The following is a 19,972-nucleotide window of genomic DNA, read 5'->3' on the forward strand; positions in this document are numbered from 1 at the left end:
GTTAGGGCCCCATTGGAAGATTTTTAATGACGTCACACTCTAGAATTCTATCAAAATGCTTTTGTTCACGAAATGTTGCTACGTGCTTTGCGTGTTGTTTTGCTCTGATTTTACCATAGAGAAACGATCACATGACTGATAAGTGACACCTAGTGCGGAGGAGTTGAGTAGAGGAGATAAGTTGAGAAATGGCGTTGAACAAGTTGCTTCGTTATATTTCCTTGTCGGTGTTTGCCTTCTTTGTTCAAAATGGTGCAGGGAACTATGTTCAAGAACCAAAGCAAATACCGGAAGATGTATGGAAAGCTTATCATCGTAAAAGCTGGGAAGAAAAAATTCGTGAGGGCGCGTTTGGATTGCCAGAGCACCAGGATAGGATAAAACATTTTCCTACTGGAGATAATTTGGACTGCAATGTACGCTACCTTGCATATAACTATTCTAAAAAGCTGCTTTCACCTTCAGCTAACTTGAAAGCTGTTTTAGATGGCCTTGAATTATCAAAACTTTGTGGTATAACACCAAATGTTCCAAAGAGGCAAGTTTATCGAGAGCACGAAAAGAAGGTTCTTGAGATCAAATTGAAAGAAAAGTATGTCGAGTATTTTGTCGACCCAAAAGCTGCTGTAAATCTTAATACAGTGGAGATGCTTGGTACAAAATATTCTCCTTTCAGGGACGTGAATTCTGCTTTAAGGGCTTGTGAATCAGGAAGATCGAGCATCAATGTCCATTGTATAATTAGACTGAGGGAAGGCACGCACTTTTTAGAAAGCGCAGTACAGCTTACACCCAAGCATAGCAACGTCGTGCTGACAGGGTATGTTTTTAATTGTTTTCATTCGTTTTTTGAAATATGTTTCCTCAGTTCACTTCGGGTCGGGTGCAGAATGATTTCATGAATTGTTTATTGCCTGTTTCGTAGCAACATTTTCAAATTTTCATTTTGCTTCAATATTTTTTCTACTCATTATTAGAAGGAGGGATGATAATTTCAGAGGGATTCCTTTTAAAGTATCTCCCGTGTTTAGTGGGGTGCTTCTTGGAGCAGGGGTTTAACACATGTCTGTAGCTTAAGCCGTCACATGCAAGTTTAAGAGCACAAAGGGAAGTTGAAAAAAGTCACGAGCATGCATAGGCACAACATGCATCATTGGTGTTTTATCATACTTATACTGCCCCTTCATGTGAGCCCCTTCAACTGAGCTTGCCTTTTTTATCTCTGACTGTACCCTGTCACAACTTATTTTGATAGCTATTACTGTGTCAAGATATGTTACTTGGCTAAATAGTTCTGAAATCAAACATTGGTTTTTGTTTGAAAAAAATAAACAAGATTTGATATGGTATCTCTATATCTTGCTGCCAAAATCAGTTGGAATCCCTTTAAAACCCAAGTTGTTGGCCTAAAATTTTCTTTTATATAATTACAATCTCTGCCAAAACTCCTTGGAACACCTACATATTTTGCTAATTTTTTGTTTTTTTCCTATATTTCCAGTGTTTCTAATAGACAAACCCCCCTCCCCCCTAAAACAATGTTGCCTACAACAGGCCTGGCCGTTTGTGGCGAGCGATAGCTCGCGCTCGCCTCCACGCTCCCCTCGCAACCTGAGGCGAGCTATGAATTGCTCTCCTAAACAGAACATGAAGGAAGAATCGCTCCCCTAAAATTTCCTATTCAGAGAATTATGAAAACGCACGAGGGTTAATTGGTTTATTTTTGTAACAGCGATTTCTCCTGTCATTGCATTTATTGCAATTAACTTTTTGCTTGTTGGGCGGTTTTTTATGATAGGCATAAACTTCAATCTATTCTGAAAAGGATAGTTAACGGGAAAGTACGTTTGTAGCGGTTAGAACCTTTCAATCTTAATAAAACAGGAATATTTTTGGAAGGAAAGTCGAAGAAATTGGCAGGAATTGTAGATTGGGGATATATTAAGACAGCAGGTCCCTTCCAGCAATAGAAACAAAACTATCCCTCAAAGAGAACAAGGTACTCTGTCTTGCAGATCAAAAACGACAACCAAAACATGGAATTCAACTATCCAGCGGCATTTACTGAAAAACCCATAATTGGGTGAAAACTATAACGGCAACATGTTTGGCATAATTGGCAAAGCCTGATCATCGTTCCATCTAGCAGTTTGTGAATCTATCTACTATATAAACATGACGAACCGCTTTTGTGTAGACATAAGTGAGTTCGTGTTCACCTTAGGACTCCGTTGGTAACATTTTCAATAAGAAAGCGGCACTGATTGGACAACCTCAACAGTCATGTGCTCGCGCTTTCTGATTGGCCTATTTCGATCCAAAACTGGGTATTTTAGCGTAGATTTTTCCATCTATGTTTTGACGTTTTATTATCTGAAGAGTGCTAGACGTATAACTTCAGCTTGTTTTAAATTTTTTTTTCAAAGCCATTTTCAAATTCTGTACAACAAAAAGATTGTTTTGCAAGATAATTGTTGTTTTTGTGTTGTGCCAGCTTTACATGAAACTGAAAGAGTCTGTTCTTTTAAATACTTCAATTAAAGGGGGTGCCTAAGTCACGGTTAAAGCAAATGCAAATTGAAAGAAGTAAAACAGCACACTCCTGACTGCGGCTATTACATCAAGGCAACCGACAGATACTAGAGGGGCTTATTAAGTCATCTGTCGATTTTCTTTAAAGTACATTCTATGTGTTACTGATTTAGCTCGCCTCAGCAAATGAGGGGAGCGATTCACAGCTCACCTATAAAAATACAAACGGCCAGGCCTGCTACAATGCAGTTTATCACAGCGATCAGTAGAAAAAAGGTTGCCACAAAAGTATGTCTTAACTTTGCTGTGAGACAACATTGTTTGAAGGGGGGGGAGGGGTGCGTGTGGAAGGGATGCATGAAAACGTTGAAAATATCACAAGTGTTCCAAGAGTTTTGGCAGTGATTGTAGATGAAAAAACTATCTAGTACATTTTCTAGAAGATTGTAACATTTAATAAGAATAGACAAAAAAGCAGGTAAACTCTGTTATGAATAAAATCTGAATGAAGTAAATCATGATGAAGAGTTTTAATCTATTTTCTTCTGCTTGGTTCAAAGGTATAGGAGTGAAAATGCTGTTATCAGTGGAGGTCTGGAAGTAAGCACAACTTGGGAGCTATTTGATGATAGAACTGAACTATTTTCAGATGCCAATAACATGTTTGAAGGCATCAAACCTCGTCAGAGCACAGCCAGTGTGACTTTCATGGGTGTATTCAATACATCAGCTACTTGTAAACTTCTCTGTGATCACCAGACAACATGCACCTCTTTCACTTATTTTGGAAAAGATGGTGGTGAATTTGCAAATATGTGCTATGCTCGACTGGATGGTCGATGGAACCCAACTGCAGTAAAAGGAGCAGTGAGTGGTAGAAAGGTGTGGTACAACAACAAATTCTATCATTGTCTTTTCAATTAAGAATTATTAAATCTAGTGTCCTTTTTGAGAGTTTTTGTATGAGGAATTTACCAAAGGGTGATCATCCCTTTTACCCAAATCGTTTCAGAAAATCATAATTCTTCTCTCAAGTGAAATGTTGAAGGAATTTGTGGCTTTTATGATTTTGTTTCAAGTGTTATGTGTTATAGGAGATGCTTAAAAATTAAGTTTGCTGGGTTTTCTTTATTATAAATAACTGAGAATTTCATAATATGTATAATTATATATATATATGTAAGTATCAATATTGCAATCTGCTAGTGCATTATATGTTGAAAGCCTTTTATTTTCCCACTGAACAGAGGGAAAGAATAAAGATTAAAATGTTAATGCTCTTGGTAATTTGTTGAATGCTGATTTTTTCTCATTGCAGGTCAAAATATATGTTGTAGACCTGGCCGGAAGAGGCTTGAAACCATTTAGGCAAATGTTTGTTGATGGAAAGAGAGAAGTAAGAGCCCGTTTTCCAAATGGAAACGCAGAAAATACTGGTCTGCATACAGTCCCTACTGGATACATAAAAAGTGCTGTAAAATGGCTCCCTCCTAAGGCAGCTGAGCCAGCAAAAGAAATTCATATTGATTATCCACATCGAGAGAGGACACCATTTTCTACCTTCTATCTTGGAATTGGTGGTCCTGTTTCACAGTTTGACCCCCCTGTCTCTTACTGGGGGACAAAGTCACCAGCAGGTGGTGGTGGATCAACATATAGAGTGCCATCAGGACTGCAGTTTGATGAAGATCTTGAATTTGTCAGTAGAAAGTGGAAAAATGCATCAACTGGTATTGTGCATGCATTTCAGCATTACCATTGGGAGAACTGGAATTTTCAGATTGATTCTAGAAACGATGTAAGGAGAATTCGTCAGAGACTAACCTGCTGTTTTTATCTTTGAAAAGCTTCATATGTTATCTCTGCCATTTTTCTAAGTCATCATAGGAAATGCTGATGTTTATTTCTAAACTGAACATACTTACAGTACTCAAAATAAACAAAGCTATCATAAAAATAATTGAATCCCATGAAAATTTGATACAGTTCAAAGGGTGTCTACTATTAAACAAAATAATGTATCCTCTTGAGCAACAATAGCAACATTTTTTATTCTTAAATTTTTCCTTTCAAAGCAAAGTTTTGAAGCTTATGCAATATGCATGCTCATTTTAGCAAATCATTTTTTGCTTAGACTGATCACACATTGAGGTGGTCATTTGGTGGATTTCAAGGTGCCAGAGGGGCTGATGATGGTGTAGAGTGGTATGTGGAAAATATTTTTGAAGAGCTAGATGTTCCAGGTGAATGGTTTTTAGATGAACAAACAATGAAACTGTATTACTTTCCAAGTGGTAGGCTTCCTGACAAGGTATGCCATTTTCATTCTTTGTATAAGATTATTTGCTTATAGTCATTAGAATGCTATTTAATTTTGACAGTGTTTGTTATCCTGATAGCATATCAGAGAGCATAATCGCTCTTTAGAAAACTTGTAAATACTATATTGTTTTCAAAAACTTCATCAAGAATTCCTTAAAAATTCTCTGGGTTATAAATACCTCATATGCTTTTTCAAGCAGCAAAACACCCAGCATATTCCCAAGACTATATCTTGTATTTAAAATTCAACCAGGTCTTCAAAAAATTGTAAGGTCTACATTTTGTGGATTATACACCATCATACACCTTAACTCCTCATGGTGTGTGATTACCAGCATAGCAACAAATTTCATATTGCCAGGACTGCCTTGGTAGTATATGTAGCTAATTTATACTGGAACCAACTTGATGACAAGTTATACGAACTAAGAACATTTGGTTTAAATTTAAGTAAAATTTTTAGCCATCAGTATTAAGGGAAAAAATAAATAAGAGCTGATATGTAAAAATGCAAAAATGTGAATTATAAGTTGTCTTTTCTTTCCAGTTGGTCTTTACAAAGCAAGATATTTTATGATGTTTTTTATTAAAATATAATAGTTTGTCACTTGTCCAGTTCAGGCTGTTTAACAAGGAAACAGCTATTTCATACCCTAATTTCCAAATGACCTCAACTTCCTGAATGCATGATAAGATGAACGCAATATTTTCATGCAATAACATGTCTCAGTACATGTCTAAACACAAATGGGATGTGCCATTCCAGTGGCAGAAATATGCATACAAAAATTTATTAGTAATTTGAAGACTAACAAAACACATTTTTCTTCTTAAAAATGTTGTTTTTTAAATTTTTTTAGTGAGATTTTCTCAAAAGACATATTTTCTCAAACTTTTTTGTGAGATTTTCGGAATAATTATACATTGCTGTTTACATTTTGATATAATTTATCAATTAGATTCAATAAAATACGGAGATAATTTTTTTCCTGACAGATAATAGTGCCTCAAATAGAGTCCCTTGTGAATGTTGTTGGAACGCAGGAGGAGGCTGTCAAGGGCTTCAAATTAATGGGCCTTTCATTTGCCCACACTGAATCTACATTTATGAAAGGCTATGCAGTTCCCAGTGGCGGCGATTGGTCAGTGCATCACAATGCAATGTTGTTTGTCCAAGGGACAGAAGATCTTATAATCAGTGGATGCAATTTTATGTCACCAGGGGGCAATGGCATATTTGTAAGGTATATAACTATATTTTAGAGACATTTCAATATGTAGCCAAAACATTTTCCTAGACTGCATATTCTAAGCATCTGACATATTGATAATATAGATTTGTTGAGTAAAGTCAATTGGTAAAAGCAAATCAGTACCAAACAGGCCTACATGAAATTTGATTATGGCATGAAAATTTTATAGACATTATACAAAATCTCCTGTTATAGATGCATTGATATGAATTCAGGCAGGGAAATTAGAAAGTTGTTGCTACTAGACACAAAATGCTATGTCACTAAAAATGTTTTTATTATAAATATTCTCTCTTTTTACATTTTAAAGGCACTACAACAGAAACACCACAATTGCTGATAATTACATCTCTTTCGCCGGTGATAATGGCATTGCAGTAGTGGGCCATTCTAATTTGATAAATGGAACCAACGGAGATCAACCTCGTGGCACAAAGGTTCTACGTAATATCATTCATGATACTGGCATTTGGGGCAAAGGGGTGAGTCATAATTTTAATTATAGCCATCTTTGGTTTTGTCCCAGATAGCCCCAGAAACAGCTGCTACTGCACAGAGCAGTGCTGATAACTGAGATACCACTAATGATTTTGACATCAATGTCACCAGGGCTGTCATAAATGAAAATTTTCCTATTTATTCTGATAATATTTGTTAAGACTGAGACAATATTTGCCAGGTAACTTATTTCAAGCAAAGCATAAACTTTGTTAAGGGCTCTGGTCAGCCCAAGGCAAGGCAATCTGCCTTTTCTTGGTGGGACTGATCACAATGAACAAGTCACCATTTCTTCAGAGATTTAACTTATGCTTGCCTTCAAGGTATCAATGGATACTAGTAATAATAATTTTGTAAGGACCATTTTTTTAATGCAGTCATTATATTGTCATCAGTTTGTATAATGAATATCATAAACCGAAACTTTTATAGATATAAATTCACTAGCATGCTCAATTTCTCATTTCTAGACGTATTCGTTCTCACAGTCAGTTTCTTGCCTTTCACATTTCGAAGGCAATGTTTTCTTTAATGGACCCCGTGGCTCTATCAACATTAATGATGGTTTTGGTGGAGGGAACGTTCTCACCAGAAATGTGTTATTCAACTTCGTCCGAGGTAAGGAACTGTCTTTAGTTGTAGCTTTTGAACCTCTATTTCTAGAAACTGAATATGTCTTTATTGTGCAATTGTCGTTTATGCTGGCAGGTTAGATTGGTGTTTTGTACCCCCAGTCCTCTGTTCAGTATCAATAAAACTTCATCTTATATGCGTCTTACCAGAATCTGTATGGATTAAAGACAGCAAGTTTGTATGGTACATATGAATTAGACGTTAGACCATACAGTCGGGCATTTGTTTTTACAGCTGTGTAACTGATTTCGGCTCTTTTATGTTAAGCTTAGTAGCCCTGCAATTTACGCTCTGGAAAGGCAGTTACCACAAACGTTTTCGCTATTGAGCAACCCAAAATGGTTGAGCAAAAATAGCGAGGATTATTTAGGCTGAAAGTGTACCCCAAGCAAGTTATTTTTCTTGAAATGTTTTTTCAATATTTGAGATGTTTGTTTGAAAACTTTTACCTTCAAAACGATATTGCATTGTTAACTTTCTTTTTTAAAATCCTTTTGCAGAAACCTATGATCATGGCCCTATTAATACTTGGGATCGTGTACCTTACCTAACAAAAGTCCTCGATCCAAACAAAGAGATGCTACTTCCAAGGGAAAATTTCGTACGACAGTGCCTTGTTTTGAGCAACTACTATTCTCTTTGGCCAATCGACCACGACGATGGCTCCAGCTATTGGGTAGATTCTTACAATGTCCTTGCCTATGGAGGCTACAAAAACTATCTTGGGCATTCAAAAAAGGCGCTCAAGAACATTTACGTCTACCCAGATAAATATGCATCTGATCATTTTTGTATGGATTCTCGTGGCCAGTCACTTGCATCAGGTACGATTGCTATGAATATTTTGATTTATTTTCTTCTCTTTTGCTTTAACTTCCCTACTAACGTCTAAAAGCTTCCAAGACCTGAACTAAACTTACCAATGTATTTGCCACAATTTTATAGTGGCTTCAGGCTCTAAAAACAGAGTTGCCAGATAGCTTTTTTACAGAAGTAGGCCAAGCATTTTTTCAATAGCTATACTAGGGAAAGGCTCAGGTTTCTATAGCTTAGCCCTAACAAGGGAAAGGGAGGAGGGATTAGGAAGAGAGAGAGAGAGGAAATATCAGGCTTGTTTATTTTTGTTTTAAATAAAGACAGGTTGTAGGAGTCTGGGAAACAGGAAGGGTAGTAAATGCATGTGACAAATTCAATTTATGAGAAGTAATGAAAGATAAAAGATAAGATAAATCAAAGCATATTTTCATGTCTGTTTTACAGGAGCTTCTGGCTGGGATGAGGCATACGTTTCAAACACTTGTATTACTAGCAGTGATTCAGTATATCGCATAGGCACGTGCATTGAGGAAGGTCTTGAAGATCTTATTCCGTATACTGGCAATAACGATTTCTACACTTCAAGCGGATCCGTTAAGATAGAATGTGGCAGCTTCACATGGACTCTTGAACAGTTCCAACAACATGGCTTTGACGTCACGTCAACCCAAAATAAGCTTGTAAGCGATGCCGAAGTGATGGAATGGAGTAAGAAGGCACTCGACCTGTGAACAGAATTCGAATGGACATGACTTTGTGCGTACCGTTTTCTTGTTTTAGAGTACTTTTTGTAATTTTAAAATCCTTTGCCGGCAAGTAAGGTTAAATAAAAGGAATATGATTTGTAAATAAAGTGGCATTAACCAAAGTGGAATATTCATGTTTTATAATATACTGAATATTTGCAACAGATTTGTAATAATCGCCTAATGACTTAATGTTTTCAGTTGCCAAAGCAGTTGCCTTGCTTAACTTACAGACACAAACAAGCATAGATAGCCGTTCTCTGTTTTAGGGAAAGATGAAGGCCTTGATTTGTATCTTGCAGTGATATGGTAAAGCGAAGAAATGATTGACTGTTTCATGCCTAGGTGGCTGTTAAAAATTCAGTGCATTTTGTCTTGGATAGTAGGCTTTGCAAGGTTCAAGATTCAGTTTCTTTATCGTACAATACCATCTACGTAGGCAGATAATCATGCATAGCTTACTGGAAGGGAAGGTAGCTTTGGGGCCAAGCCTTTTTTATATGAAGAAAAGAACCAAAGTCTATTGTTTAAAACAATGGAAAATCACTGGGTTTTGAGGAGCAATTACCCCCCTTCTAGTTAGTATGTTAAAAAGGCCCTAGATCTATGTTTCCAGAACCTCTCTATCTTGCAAGCTCCCTATCTTCTTGCGAATTTCTCAGGAAATGGCAACAGACCCTTCTGATAAAAAAATTTGTTAATAGATAGCACTGAAAATATGTGCATAATGCTATTGAAATGAATTACTAGTGTGATATTAAGTAATCCATCTGATGTAAAAGTTTTTTGTGTTAATTTTTTATTTGTACGATATGATAACACTGCAGTTCTTAATGATATATTCTAATGGTGTGTGATGTATGTTATATAAAAATTGAGGCCATGTGGATGGAAAGCCCTCATGCTATAACACTTTTATTAATTTGATTTTGGTTGTTTGCTATAAATTGCTATATAGAGATTATAATGTCAATAATTTCGTCGAAAAACCAAGTTAGTAATAAATAATTTTGCTATATTGAATAAAAGTTTCCATCTTCACAGAAGTTTTTTATTCGAAATATTTCTTTTGTGAACAATTTTTTGTGGTACAGAATTCGAACTTTTAGACAGAAGGAGTTCGTTTTTGTGTACGAAGAATGAGTACACTATGTGATGGGTTGAGGGGATCGCATACATGTATGTATGTATGTATGTTCTATCTTGGACTCCAGTGGTAATTTTTCTTTAGGTTCGCGGCACTGACTGGTCAACTATACCAGTCTTGTGCTTGCGTTTTTCTGATTGGCCTATTTCGATCCACAACTGGGTATATATTTTTCATCGTGTTCTTTCGGACCCTGATTCTGACTTTTTATGCTCTGGGGAGTGTCAGACGAAAAAGCTATTGGTATGTGGTAAAATGTTTGCTTTTTTCAAAGCCATTTTCAAATATTTCTTTGTTATCCTCAACCTTGTAACCTTTGTTGTATGATCTCCTGCACTTGTTTAAAATACACGGTTAGCATTTAAAAACTTTGATTTTTTCAGTTGATCAAGATACCTGTAAAGGCTTTTTCTATTGCTTGTAAAAAGCTACTCGTCCTTACAATATTTATCAACAGATTACCTGTGCTTGCCCTTGATTTGGCCTTCCTTCGATCTTACTCATAAACATGACATGGTAAAGTAATATGCATTATAAATCAGGGCCTACACCACGAATTTGAAAGGGGGGCAAGGCTAGCAAAAGTAGGGGACCGAGGCTAGCAAAAGTAGGGGGCCAAGGCTTTTTCCCCTTATACTGCTGCTTTAAAACTTTTTTGCTTCGCAAAATAGGAACGTGGCCTCTCCGCAACCCCCCCCCCCCCATCCCCCGGTGACGTGGGCCCTGTAAATGTAAGCGTGGCAATTTTGTCTCCATAAACTAAGCTATAGCTCTCATAAATCATTCTTTCTGGCATTGAAATCTTATTGCGAATGTAGACAATGGAAAAAGTTGCAAAAATATAGCTCTATTTACACAAAACTATCGATGAATCATTTTAATCCTAAGACGCCAATACCATTTTCATTACAGTTGTGGTTCAAATATGTTTGTATTTTTTCATTTTTAAATTCTCGATCTAGTTGGTTTTTTCTTTGGTGAAACTTTCACATTTTGCGTACTTGAAAGGAACATCTACAATCCAGTGAAAGCTTTGTTCAAAAAGGATTTGTGAAAGGATTGTCCTCTTTCACAAAGATGAGGCCGTGTAAGTCCAAAAAATAACACAACACGCTTTAAGATGGTGACAAAAATAGGCTCGTGCGAAATATGAACAAATTTATGACAGGATATAAGTGAGTTGGTCAATTTCGTTTTGAAAGAAATAATTAAACTAAGAAGATCTTTAATTAAAAAATTCCACAGATGGATTCCTTTTTTAGGATAATGGTCATCCCATTTCTGTACATCCTAAACATTTTTTAATTTAATTGGATTTCTTTCAAAATCCCTCTACTTTTAAATACAACTGAGTAACCAATGAACCTTTAGGCGAATTATTTTCATTATATTTGGCACGATGACCCCCAAGATTTTTCTAGTCAAATAGGTTAACCAGTTTAACGTGGTTTGCATCACTGTATAGCTTTGAAATGGAGCTTTAAAGTAGTAACTTGAAAATTTACGAACATCAATGTTACGTCATAGTTTGCTATAAAGCAGAATTAACAGAGTATGGATTCTCAGTAACCATCGTGAAAACTTTTCAAAGTATTTATAAACTCTGTCAAATATCATACAAACCTGACAATGCCAGTGACCTCAAACAAGCTCAATTATGCCTCAGCGTTAGACTGACAAAAAGAAAGGTACATAAAATTCTGATATCCATTTAATTTGTTACAGAATTCCTTGGTACATTTTTCAAGCTTTTGCAGGGCACAATTATTAATAATTGGTACAAGAGAAAGACGAGAAGAAGAAGACGATTAAGGTGCACAAGCTGTGAATATGGTTACCGGCCAAAAAGAAGAAGCTCCTGGTTGTTGTGTAGGGAAAACTGCAAACAGATTGTTTCAATTTATTCTGCTTATCGCACATTGCTGAATACATCACAGTTTGTTATTCAAGCCATGTTCACCCAGGCTGGTTCTCCATAAACCAATTCTTACTTCGACTGCATAGACGCAATAGTATTCCCTGTTACAGAAAGGGAACAGAAAAGAAGAGTGAAAGAGCCAAAAAATTTCAAATTCAGGAGGTATTCTTCTTTTGATGAATAATCATTTTCTTGGTATAACATTTCATTAGCCATTGGGCTTTCAAAATCTTCCAACAGCGAACAGTTTGGATTTTTAGATCAAATAGCATTAGATTAATATCCTTTATATCCTCATCGAACAAATTCTTTGCTATAATAAAGTTTCGTTGAGTTTTTGGCACCCTATATAATTGTATCACAATCGACCCATGGTTTATGTTATTAATTGTGGTAGCATTTTTGACGTCTACTATGTGCTGGCTCCAGACAAAACTGACCTGAGATATATCATCTTTGCACTCATGACTACTTGATTTTGAGTTCAAAAACTGAAAAACTAATTTTTTCAGTGACTTACAAGCTTTATTGTGAATTTAGATTGCTTTTTATCAGACAGAGGATTCAAACCAAAATGTTTTTCAAGAAAAGTGTCTTTACTGTCGTACTATGGCTCAGCATTCTCTGTATCAAAGGCAAGCCTATACACAATTCAGGTATGACCAAGTTATTTATATTCTTAAAACCAAATGATTTTTAGCTTATCATCATATACTTTCTAAACAGAAGGTCGGGGTTTGGGGAGTGATGGGGGCATGGGTGTCTTCAATTTCTGTAGTCATTTTCAAGATTTGAAATAATCTGCGTTTGGGGATGTGATAAGAAAATTAATTTAGAGACGACTGCAAAATATTAGCAAATAGCAAGTCACATTGTCTAGAATACGTGTAAATTGGATCACACATTTATAGAGTTCCGTGGGGGACTTGAATTCAGTCCTTAAAAGCCCAATGTGTTTTTTGGCACTTTCATATTGGTTTTATGCTTATCGGCCCTTAGATAGCATTTTTAATGTAAATGAAACTTAGTGCTTGTCCGTCCTCAAAAACGACTAAATGCGAATTGCGTTATTATGGAATTTCTTAGTCACGACATGATGTCTTGATAGAGTAGTTTTGTTTTGCGCATAGAACATCAACTGGGAAGTTACTTAACCGTTTGAGAGACATGATATGTTCCAAATACATAAATCGATAGTAATGGGTGATCCCCAAAATCGCCAGCATAAAAAACAGAGAAGCTTGAGTTTAGCAAACTAGCTCCGATGCTAAACTTGAGCCCATGGCCAAAGCATGTTTCTGCTTGTTACCCTCTTTCCTTAATAGCAGCCCTTGAATGATAGTCGCCCTTAAATATAACCTGCCCTTGAATAGAAACTGCAGGGAACTTGAGCAATTACAGTGTTCTGTAAGAGTTCAGACATTGTAAAATCTATTCTTCGAAAATAGCCAAAATAGACACACAAGATTGGTATATCATAGCCACGTAACATTTCAAATCAATATACTTTCTTTAAAATTTTCGAATATGCGTGAGCAATTTTGATGTTCCAATTTTTGTCAGTTAAATATTCTCAGAAGAAAGTAATCCATCCTTAATAGTTTAATAGAAACTTCCCAGAAATAGAAGCCGAATTTTTCTGAGAAAATGAACTTATAGCTGCGGCCTCAAGTAAAAAATACGGTATATTTGCAATATGGTGTAAACTGGACATCATTTCTTCCGCCTTTAATAGCATTTGTATTTTAGGCGCTAATGTTTCTGATGAGGCTGCATCAGGTTCAGGAGAGTCCATGCAGTCCGAAAAGCCTTTAGCAACAACTCCAAATGCATCACTGCCAGAAGTAAGTCCCAGTGCTGCCTTTGGAGACATGGCATACTCGGGTATTGGTGCTAACCCCCTTTTAGAACCAGGCAAAGGGCCAGTGGCAATCCCTAACACTGAACCAACTCAAAACAAAATAAAAGAAACTGCCGAAGCTTCGGGGGAAACAGCTGTTCGCACAACTGAAACAAATTTACAGAGTAAACCAAATTCAGACATTTCATCTCAAAATCAGGAAGCTGTCGAAAGTGGACAAGAAGAGGCTTCAGCTGGTGGAAATCTTATCAGCCAAGAAGATGAGGCAGAAAGAAATCATGACAGCAATATAGTCATGTCTCCTACAAAAGATGGGGAAAAGGAAGGGTCAAAGGAAACACAAGGTTCCAAGGAAAGCGAGTTAGTTGGAGAAGTTGATGCAAACACAATTCCAAATTATTTCTTTGAGAAACGAGATTCAGTTATGCAAACTTCCAAGAATTACCCTGCTTTGGTACAAGCTGATGCATTTGAGGATGAGGCAGGTCAAAGTGTTGATAGTAGAGCTGTTATCGTAGAAAAGCCAAACGCTGGATTGGAAAGAGAAGACGATAGTGAGGGGAGGCAGTCCAGATAATTAACAGGTAAGAATAAACCACTTCATGACTTATTAGGCTCTATCAAGCAAAATGCATTGAAACGTTAAAACTTTTATACCATTCAAAGAGGTACACTACCACTAGGTAGACTAGGAATGCTCGAGAATGAGTTTGCTAGCTAAAATTTCACAACAATTGGATTCACGTTATGCGATCTTTAAGGATACATTTTTTAACTTTCAACATTTCTAACTAAGTAAGACTTTTAATGTAGCTATTTCTTCATATTCAAAGCATTTTAGTATCAAACATTTTTTACTTGATATATGTTAAATCTGTACTCATGACGGGGGTAAAACTTAGAGAAAACTTATTGGATTATCGGTAAGATAACGCATTAAACATAAACAAATGTTAACATAACAATATCTGCCATCTTGCTAATCGAACTAACAAAAACGTGGTGCGCGGTCAGAGAACTAGGCACCACTGAAAGGATAATGTTTCATAATGGTAAATACAAGTCACATCTCAACAATATATCTTGGAATAACGAAAATATGAATAAGTAAATTAAGTACCAAAATGAAAAAGACTGTTAAAAAAATTCCACTTCGAGCAATTACTCCTTATCAAGTGTGATGTCTCGTTTGTTGTCTCGATAACGAGTAAATTATCGAAACGTATCGATTCATATGTATCGAAACGTTCCGAAACGTATCGAATTGATTGATTCATAAAATTATGAAACAAGACAAAATCAGAGAGGTTTGATCGGGGAAAAGCCTGTTCTTTTGTGGCCATACATCTGCCAATTCGTAACACATTTGCAGTGCTCTTTCGGGATATATGGTCAAAAGTTGAAAAATTCTAGAAATAGATTTTTTGTGACGTCTTCATTTCGGTACTCTATTCTTATACTGATTACACTGTCGCTATTTGGATAAATTTTAGCAGTTGTTGAAATATCTAATAAAGTACCGCATGAAACTAAGATATTTTTTTATATGTCTTGGCACATTTGTCTAAAGTCAAATATTTGATTTGTGAAGCTATAAAAGAGTCATTGTCTCCCGTACCCCACTCAAAAATCTCCATTTCTGTCACTCTTCAATCTGAATGACAAGAAAATCACATGTGGAGAAAATCGAACTTTTTACCAAAATCAACATCATATCCACATGACGTCAAACATTAACATTTTGATATCAATTATCGTATTCTATCAGTTTAAAATGTTTTCAAAATATTCTTACTTTAAGCGTCTTCAATTTCAGGATCTTGCAATATTGTGAACCGATGTACATCATAACGCAGAATAAGGAGTGAATCGTGTATCAACATGAACAAATAAAACCTCTTGGATTATCTTGGTTAAGCTTGAGTTTATATAAAATATCAAACTAAATGTTGGAAGCATATTGTCATTTGGTTTCACAGATGCTCTAAGCTTGTTGTTGAGATGCATTATTAAATGGCTGCCATACCAATCGAAATGTGATGACTTTTTCTTTCATTGTCGTATTTGTAGTAAAATCTATGTGTGATTGATCTATTTAGTAAAATCTAAATGCAGCGAAGCATTTCAGAACTAAAACTTAAAAGGGTTGTTCATAAAACAGAATTTCTATAGCAAAATGGCAAAATACTTTAAGGATGATTAAAATAATGTGTCAGGGCTAAATACAACAGTATTAAATAGATAAGTAATAGATGATATTGAGTTCATAGAGAATGCCATAGAAAACCAATTTATGAATTAATCAGGAGCATGAATTTGCACGACTTGTTAAACTTACTTGAAATTCAAGATATAATTGCAAATTGCCAGTTTTGGGAAGTTTTGGGGCACACATTGCAATGAATAAGTCAAAAAATGGCTTGTATCCAGGGGTGCCGTCATAAAAAAGGCTAGGAGGGGGCTGTGCTGTTGCAAACTTATAGAAACCACACCTACGACTACTTGCACTTTTGTTAAAGATCCTCCGTTGTGTATACGAGATCATTCAAACATATAACCGACACAAAACCGATAAGAAATTTATGGAAAATCTGCAGAATGATAAAGGGTTGCATGCACAAAATTCTTTGAACCAAACACGTGCTCACTTGTTGAAGGGGGTTGGGGCTGAGCACGTAAACCGAGAATCGTACGCAACTTCTGAAAGCTAGAGGAAGTTAGGCACAACCACGCCCTATATAGTTCAGGAGAAAAAAACGCCCACTTTGGAATTCATAGGAGTCAAATACCTTGCAAATATCACTGAGTAATTCAGGGGTGGCGCTAGAAACCAATCCACGACGTGCCGACAATGTTAGAAAAATTCAAGTGCTGACGACTATGAAAATGGTTGCCGACATATTTAATGAGCTCCTCTTTACAGTTTCTTCAAATTTAAAAATGTTTTGAAAATGAATGAAAAAGTTCTTTAATCCGACAATCAAACGTGTATACTTTCTTCAAACTATAAACATTCTTCAAAGGATTTCTATAAAAATGTGCCAAAGCATTTTACATGACTCCGAGGCGTTGATTCCGTATAAGTAGCTGAAGCAATAGCTTTTTTGTATTGTAAATAGATTGTAAATATTACGGTCCCCACCGGAGCACGGGTCCCAGACCTTTTGCTTCTCTTAACCCCCCTCTCTCGACGCCCCTGGTTAATACAAGCCCTCGGGCAAGACATAAGAAGAGATTTCCCTGCATACAAAGCGAACAGAAAGATTTTTGCGACCACGCCCTCCATTTTAGCTTAGAATACATTCCAGAAATGTTTCACTTTCTTGGGTATACTTCTGTTATGTTTGATTCATTCCATTCTTGAAAAATAAAACTCATTACTTTTTAAGGCCCCTTTTGCCCCGTTTGCCCCTTTCTGCTGTCCTGGCTATTTGATGCCTCTCAGATTCCTAATAAATCATAGAGTTCGGCGACAGTTTTTAGAACCTTTTCTCACGAGAACAATTTTATAAAAACATGACCCTCTAAATTTGTTATTTTTAATTCATTCAAATTGGTAAAGATAAGAGGTTAAGAAACAGCGATGGCTGAGGTACTTTAAATGTAACTGTGAATAATGTTTTTCCCAATTAGAGTTGCTTTGACGCTGAATTTTTCAAACTTTGTTTGTGCCTGAACACTCCCCTTAAGCACAATATTTAGCAGCTGCACTGCTTACACCCTTATGATTTAAGACCAAGTTCTCATAGTCAAAAAGCCAGCCTGAACTTTAATTTAACGGTTCTTTTTAGAAAGGAAAATTCCTCATTTGATAGTTTCAAAGTGCCGACAGTTCTTTTTCTTTACTTATATTTGGCTGCCGACAGGGTGTCATTGGAAACATTTAGGGGGCAGTCCCCCCCATGACACCCCATAGCGTCATCCCTGAGTAGACCCATTTTTAGGGAATAGAATGACAGAATGTATATAACAGAATAGAATATAACAGAGTCAGCAAGTACTGTCTGGGACCGGGAGTGTAAAATTTGACCAGGGAAATCTGCTTCAAATAGAACGGTTACAGAGAAATTTTTAAGCAGGGGAATTTTCCAATGGGAATTTTAGTTTTACAGCGAAAAAACGCCCCAGCTTGCACTTGCAGGAGGCGTTGGGAAATGGCAAAATGCTCGAGTCATTTAATGAAAAGGGTTGAAGGAAAGGGTTTTCAATAATATTTTGTAAATAATAGATCTAAAGACCGGCACAAATAACGAAAAAAAAACTTTTAGAAGGCACACATTTAACAGAATGAGGGAAGCGATCTTAGTCACTAAAATCTGAAAGCATGTCTTGACAAAGTTTCAGCATAAAACGTGGAAGCAAAGAATTGGAATTTATGCCAATGTACAGATCATGACGATCTTGACCATGACCACAAGAGTGGACAAAAAACATACACGAACAATTCATGTGACAACCACAGGACATCATTTGGCTGCCATGTTGTCACGTGAACGTGTTTATAGAAGGTAGTTGTGCTTGTTGTTTCCGGATTGTCTGTCTGGTCTGGACAAAATTTTGTCAGGATGTCCAAAATGTTCAGCAAAATCATATCTTCGAAGGTTCTTTTTATTACGGTATTGTTTTTAATATTGCGACTTGCTAGAAGTCTGCCTAAAGGTGGTAATTCTGATGACGGAACAATTCCTGACGAGAAATGGGGATATGTTACTGTGAGGGCTAGTGCACACATGTTTTGGTGGTTGTATGGAGGGCAAAGCAATGCCACTCCAAGGACAAGCCTTCCACTCATAATTTGGCTTCAAGGTGGCCCTGGTGGTTCTGGAACTGGGTTCGGAAATTTTAAAGAGATTGGCCCGATTGATGATAAATTGCAGAAACGGAACACGTCTTGGGTACAAGTCGCGAATTTGCTGTTTATTGACAACCCCGTTGGTACAGGGTTCAGTTACGTTGATGATATGAATGCCCTCACAACTAACATCTCACAAATTGCAGAAGACCTGTTAACCCTCATGAAAAGTTTTGTAGCAGCATTGCCTATATTTGAGAAATTGCCAATATATATCTTCTCTGAATCGTATGGGGGCAAGATGACTGCTGCTTTTGGAGCAAGACTTCATGATGCCATTGCGAGTGGTGAAATTAAATGCACGTTGGGGGGCGTTGCACTAGGGGACTCTTGGATATCTCCAGTTGATTCTGTGGTAACATGGGGACCATATCTTTATCAATATAATCTTCTTGATCAAAAGGATTTGACCAGCGTCATGCAGGTAGCAGCAGAGACCATAAAGGCTGTAGAAGCTGGTGAATACCTAGAGGCCACAGCTCTATGGGCCAGAACAGAGGATGTTATTGATGCTGTTACAGACAGTGTCAACGTTTACAATGTCCTACAGCACCATGCTCCATCGCCAATGACTCTTATGAAAAATATGGATGATACTCCATTAGGGAGGCTGTATGGAAAACATGTACAAGTTTATCAGTTGGAATCACTCTCAGATTTCATGAATACCTATATTAGGAAAAAGCTTGGAATTATCCCACAAAATGTAATATGGGGTGGACAATCAAGTCTTGTCTTTAAGTACCAGTCAAGAGAATTTATGAAGCCTGTTACAAAGGAGGTTAGTAAGCTTCTTACTGCAGGTGTCACTGTTGTTGTGTTTCAGGGACAATTGGATATGATTTGTGACACGGCAGGAGCAGAACTTTGGCTGAAGAAATTGACTTGGTCAAAAATGCCCATGTATTTCAATGCAAGCCGTAAACCAATATATTTAACAGGAGACACATCAAAGAACACTGCTGCATTTCTCAAACAGTATCAAAATTTGAAGATGTATTATATTATGAAAGCTGGACACATGGTCCCAGCTGATGCAGGAGATATGGCTTTGGAAATGGTAAAACAAGTTATCCATACCCAAGACTAGTAGCTAGAAAATAAAATCAGAAATTTAGCTTCCAGTTTAATGTTTTGATGTCAATTTATAATTTCTTAAAATTCATTACTGCTTAGAAAAATTGAAGATTTCAAAAACTTTGCTGACTTTTTGAGTTAACTGCTTACAAATTACTAAAGAGGCCTTAAGCACAGGGGCAATAAGGGCAACAAATCCCTCTTCAGCAAAAAGTGGTGCAATATTCACAAGTTTGCCTCCTGCCCTTGTGTGCAGGCCTTGCTTTAAATGAAAGTTAAACTGAACATTTTCCATAAAACAAAACAAAAAGTTTCCT

The 19,972-nt window shown here is 36.6% G+C and overlaps 3 protein-coding genes across 3 annotated transcripts; all 3 read left to right on the plus strand.

Annotated features, from left to right (window-relative positions):
* Nucleotides 1-153: 153 nt before the first annotated feature.
* Nucleotides 154-9,846, plus strand: LOC135696436 (uncharacterized). The gene is made up of 9 exons (XM_065215824.2): nucleotides 154-820; nucleotides 3,093-3,414; nucleotides 3,851-4,330; nucleotides 4,667-4,843; nucleotides 5,851-6,098; nucleotides 6,418-6,589; nucleotides 7,076-7,223; nucleotides 7,739-8,062; nucleotides 8,499-9,846. Exons 1-9 carry the CDS (start codon nucleotides 189-191, stop codon nucleotides 8,783-8,785), a joined length of 2,790 nt encoding a protein of 929 aa, XP_065071896.2. The 5' UTR covers nucleotides 154-188; the 3' UTR covers nucleotides 8,786-9,846.
* A 2,087-nt stretch (nucleotides 9,847-11,933) lies between these two features.
* Nucleotides 11,934-15,795, plus strand: LOC135696441 (uncharacterized). The gene is made up of 4 exons (XM_065215830.2): nucleotides 11,934-12,027; nucleotides 12,406-12,521; nucleotides 13,615-14,310; nucleotides 15,543-15,795. The coding sequence occupies exons 2-3, from the start codon at nucleotides 12,440-12,442 to the stop codon at nucleotides 14,301-14,303; spliced, it is 771 nt and encodes a 256-aa protein (XP_065071902.2). The 5' UTR covers nucleotides 11,934-12,027; nucleotides 12,406-12,439; the 3' UTR covers nucleotides 14,304-14,310; nucleotides 15,543-15,795.
* A 2,405-nt stretch (nucleotides 15,796-18,200) lies between these two features.
* Nucleotides 18,201-19,764, plus strand: LOC135696442 (retinoid-inducible serine carboxypeptidase). The gene has a single exon (XM_065215831.2). The coding sequence runs from the start codon at nucleotides 18,292-18,294 to the stop codon at nucleotides 19,666-19,668; it is 1,377 nt and encodes a 458-aa protein (XP_065071903.2). The 5' UTR covers nucleotides 18,201-18,291; the 3' UTR covers nucleotides 19,669-19,764.
* Nucleotides 19,765-19,972: the final 208 nt, after the last annotated feature.

This window comes from Rhopilema esculentum, chromosome 14 (assembly GCF_057945365.1).
Source record: "Rhopilema esculentum isolate cy_ngs chromosome 14, ASM5794536v1, whole genome shotgun sequence".
Taxonomy (NCBI): domain Eukaryota; kingdom Metazoa; phylum Cnidaria; class Scyphozoa; order Rhizostomeae; family Rhizostomatidae; genus Rhopilema; species Rhopilema esculentum.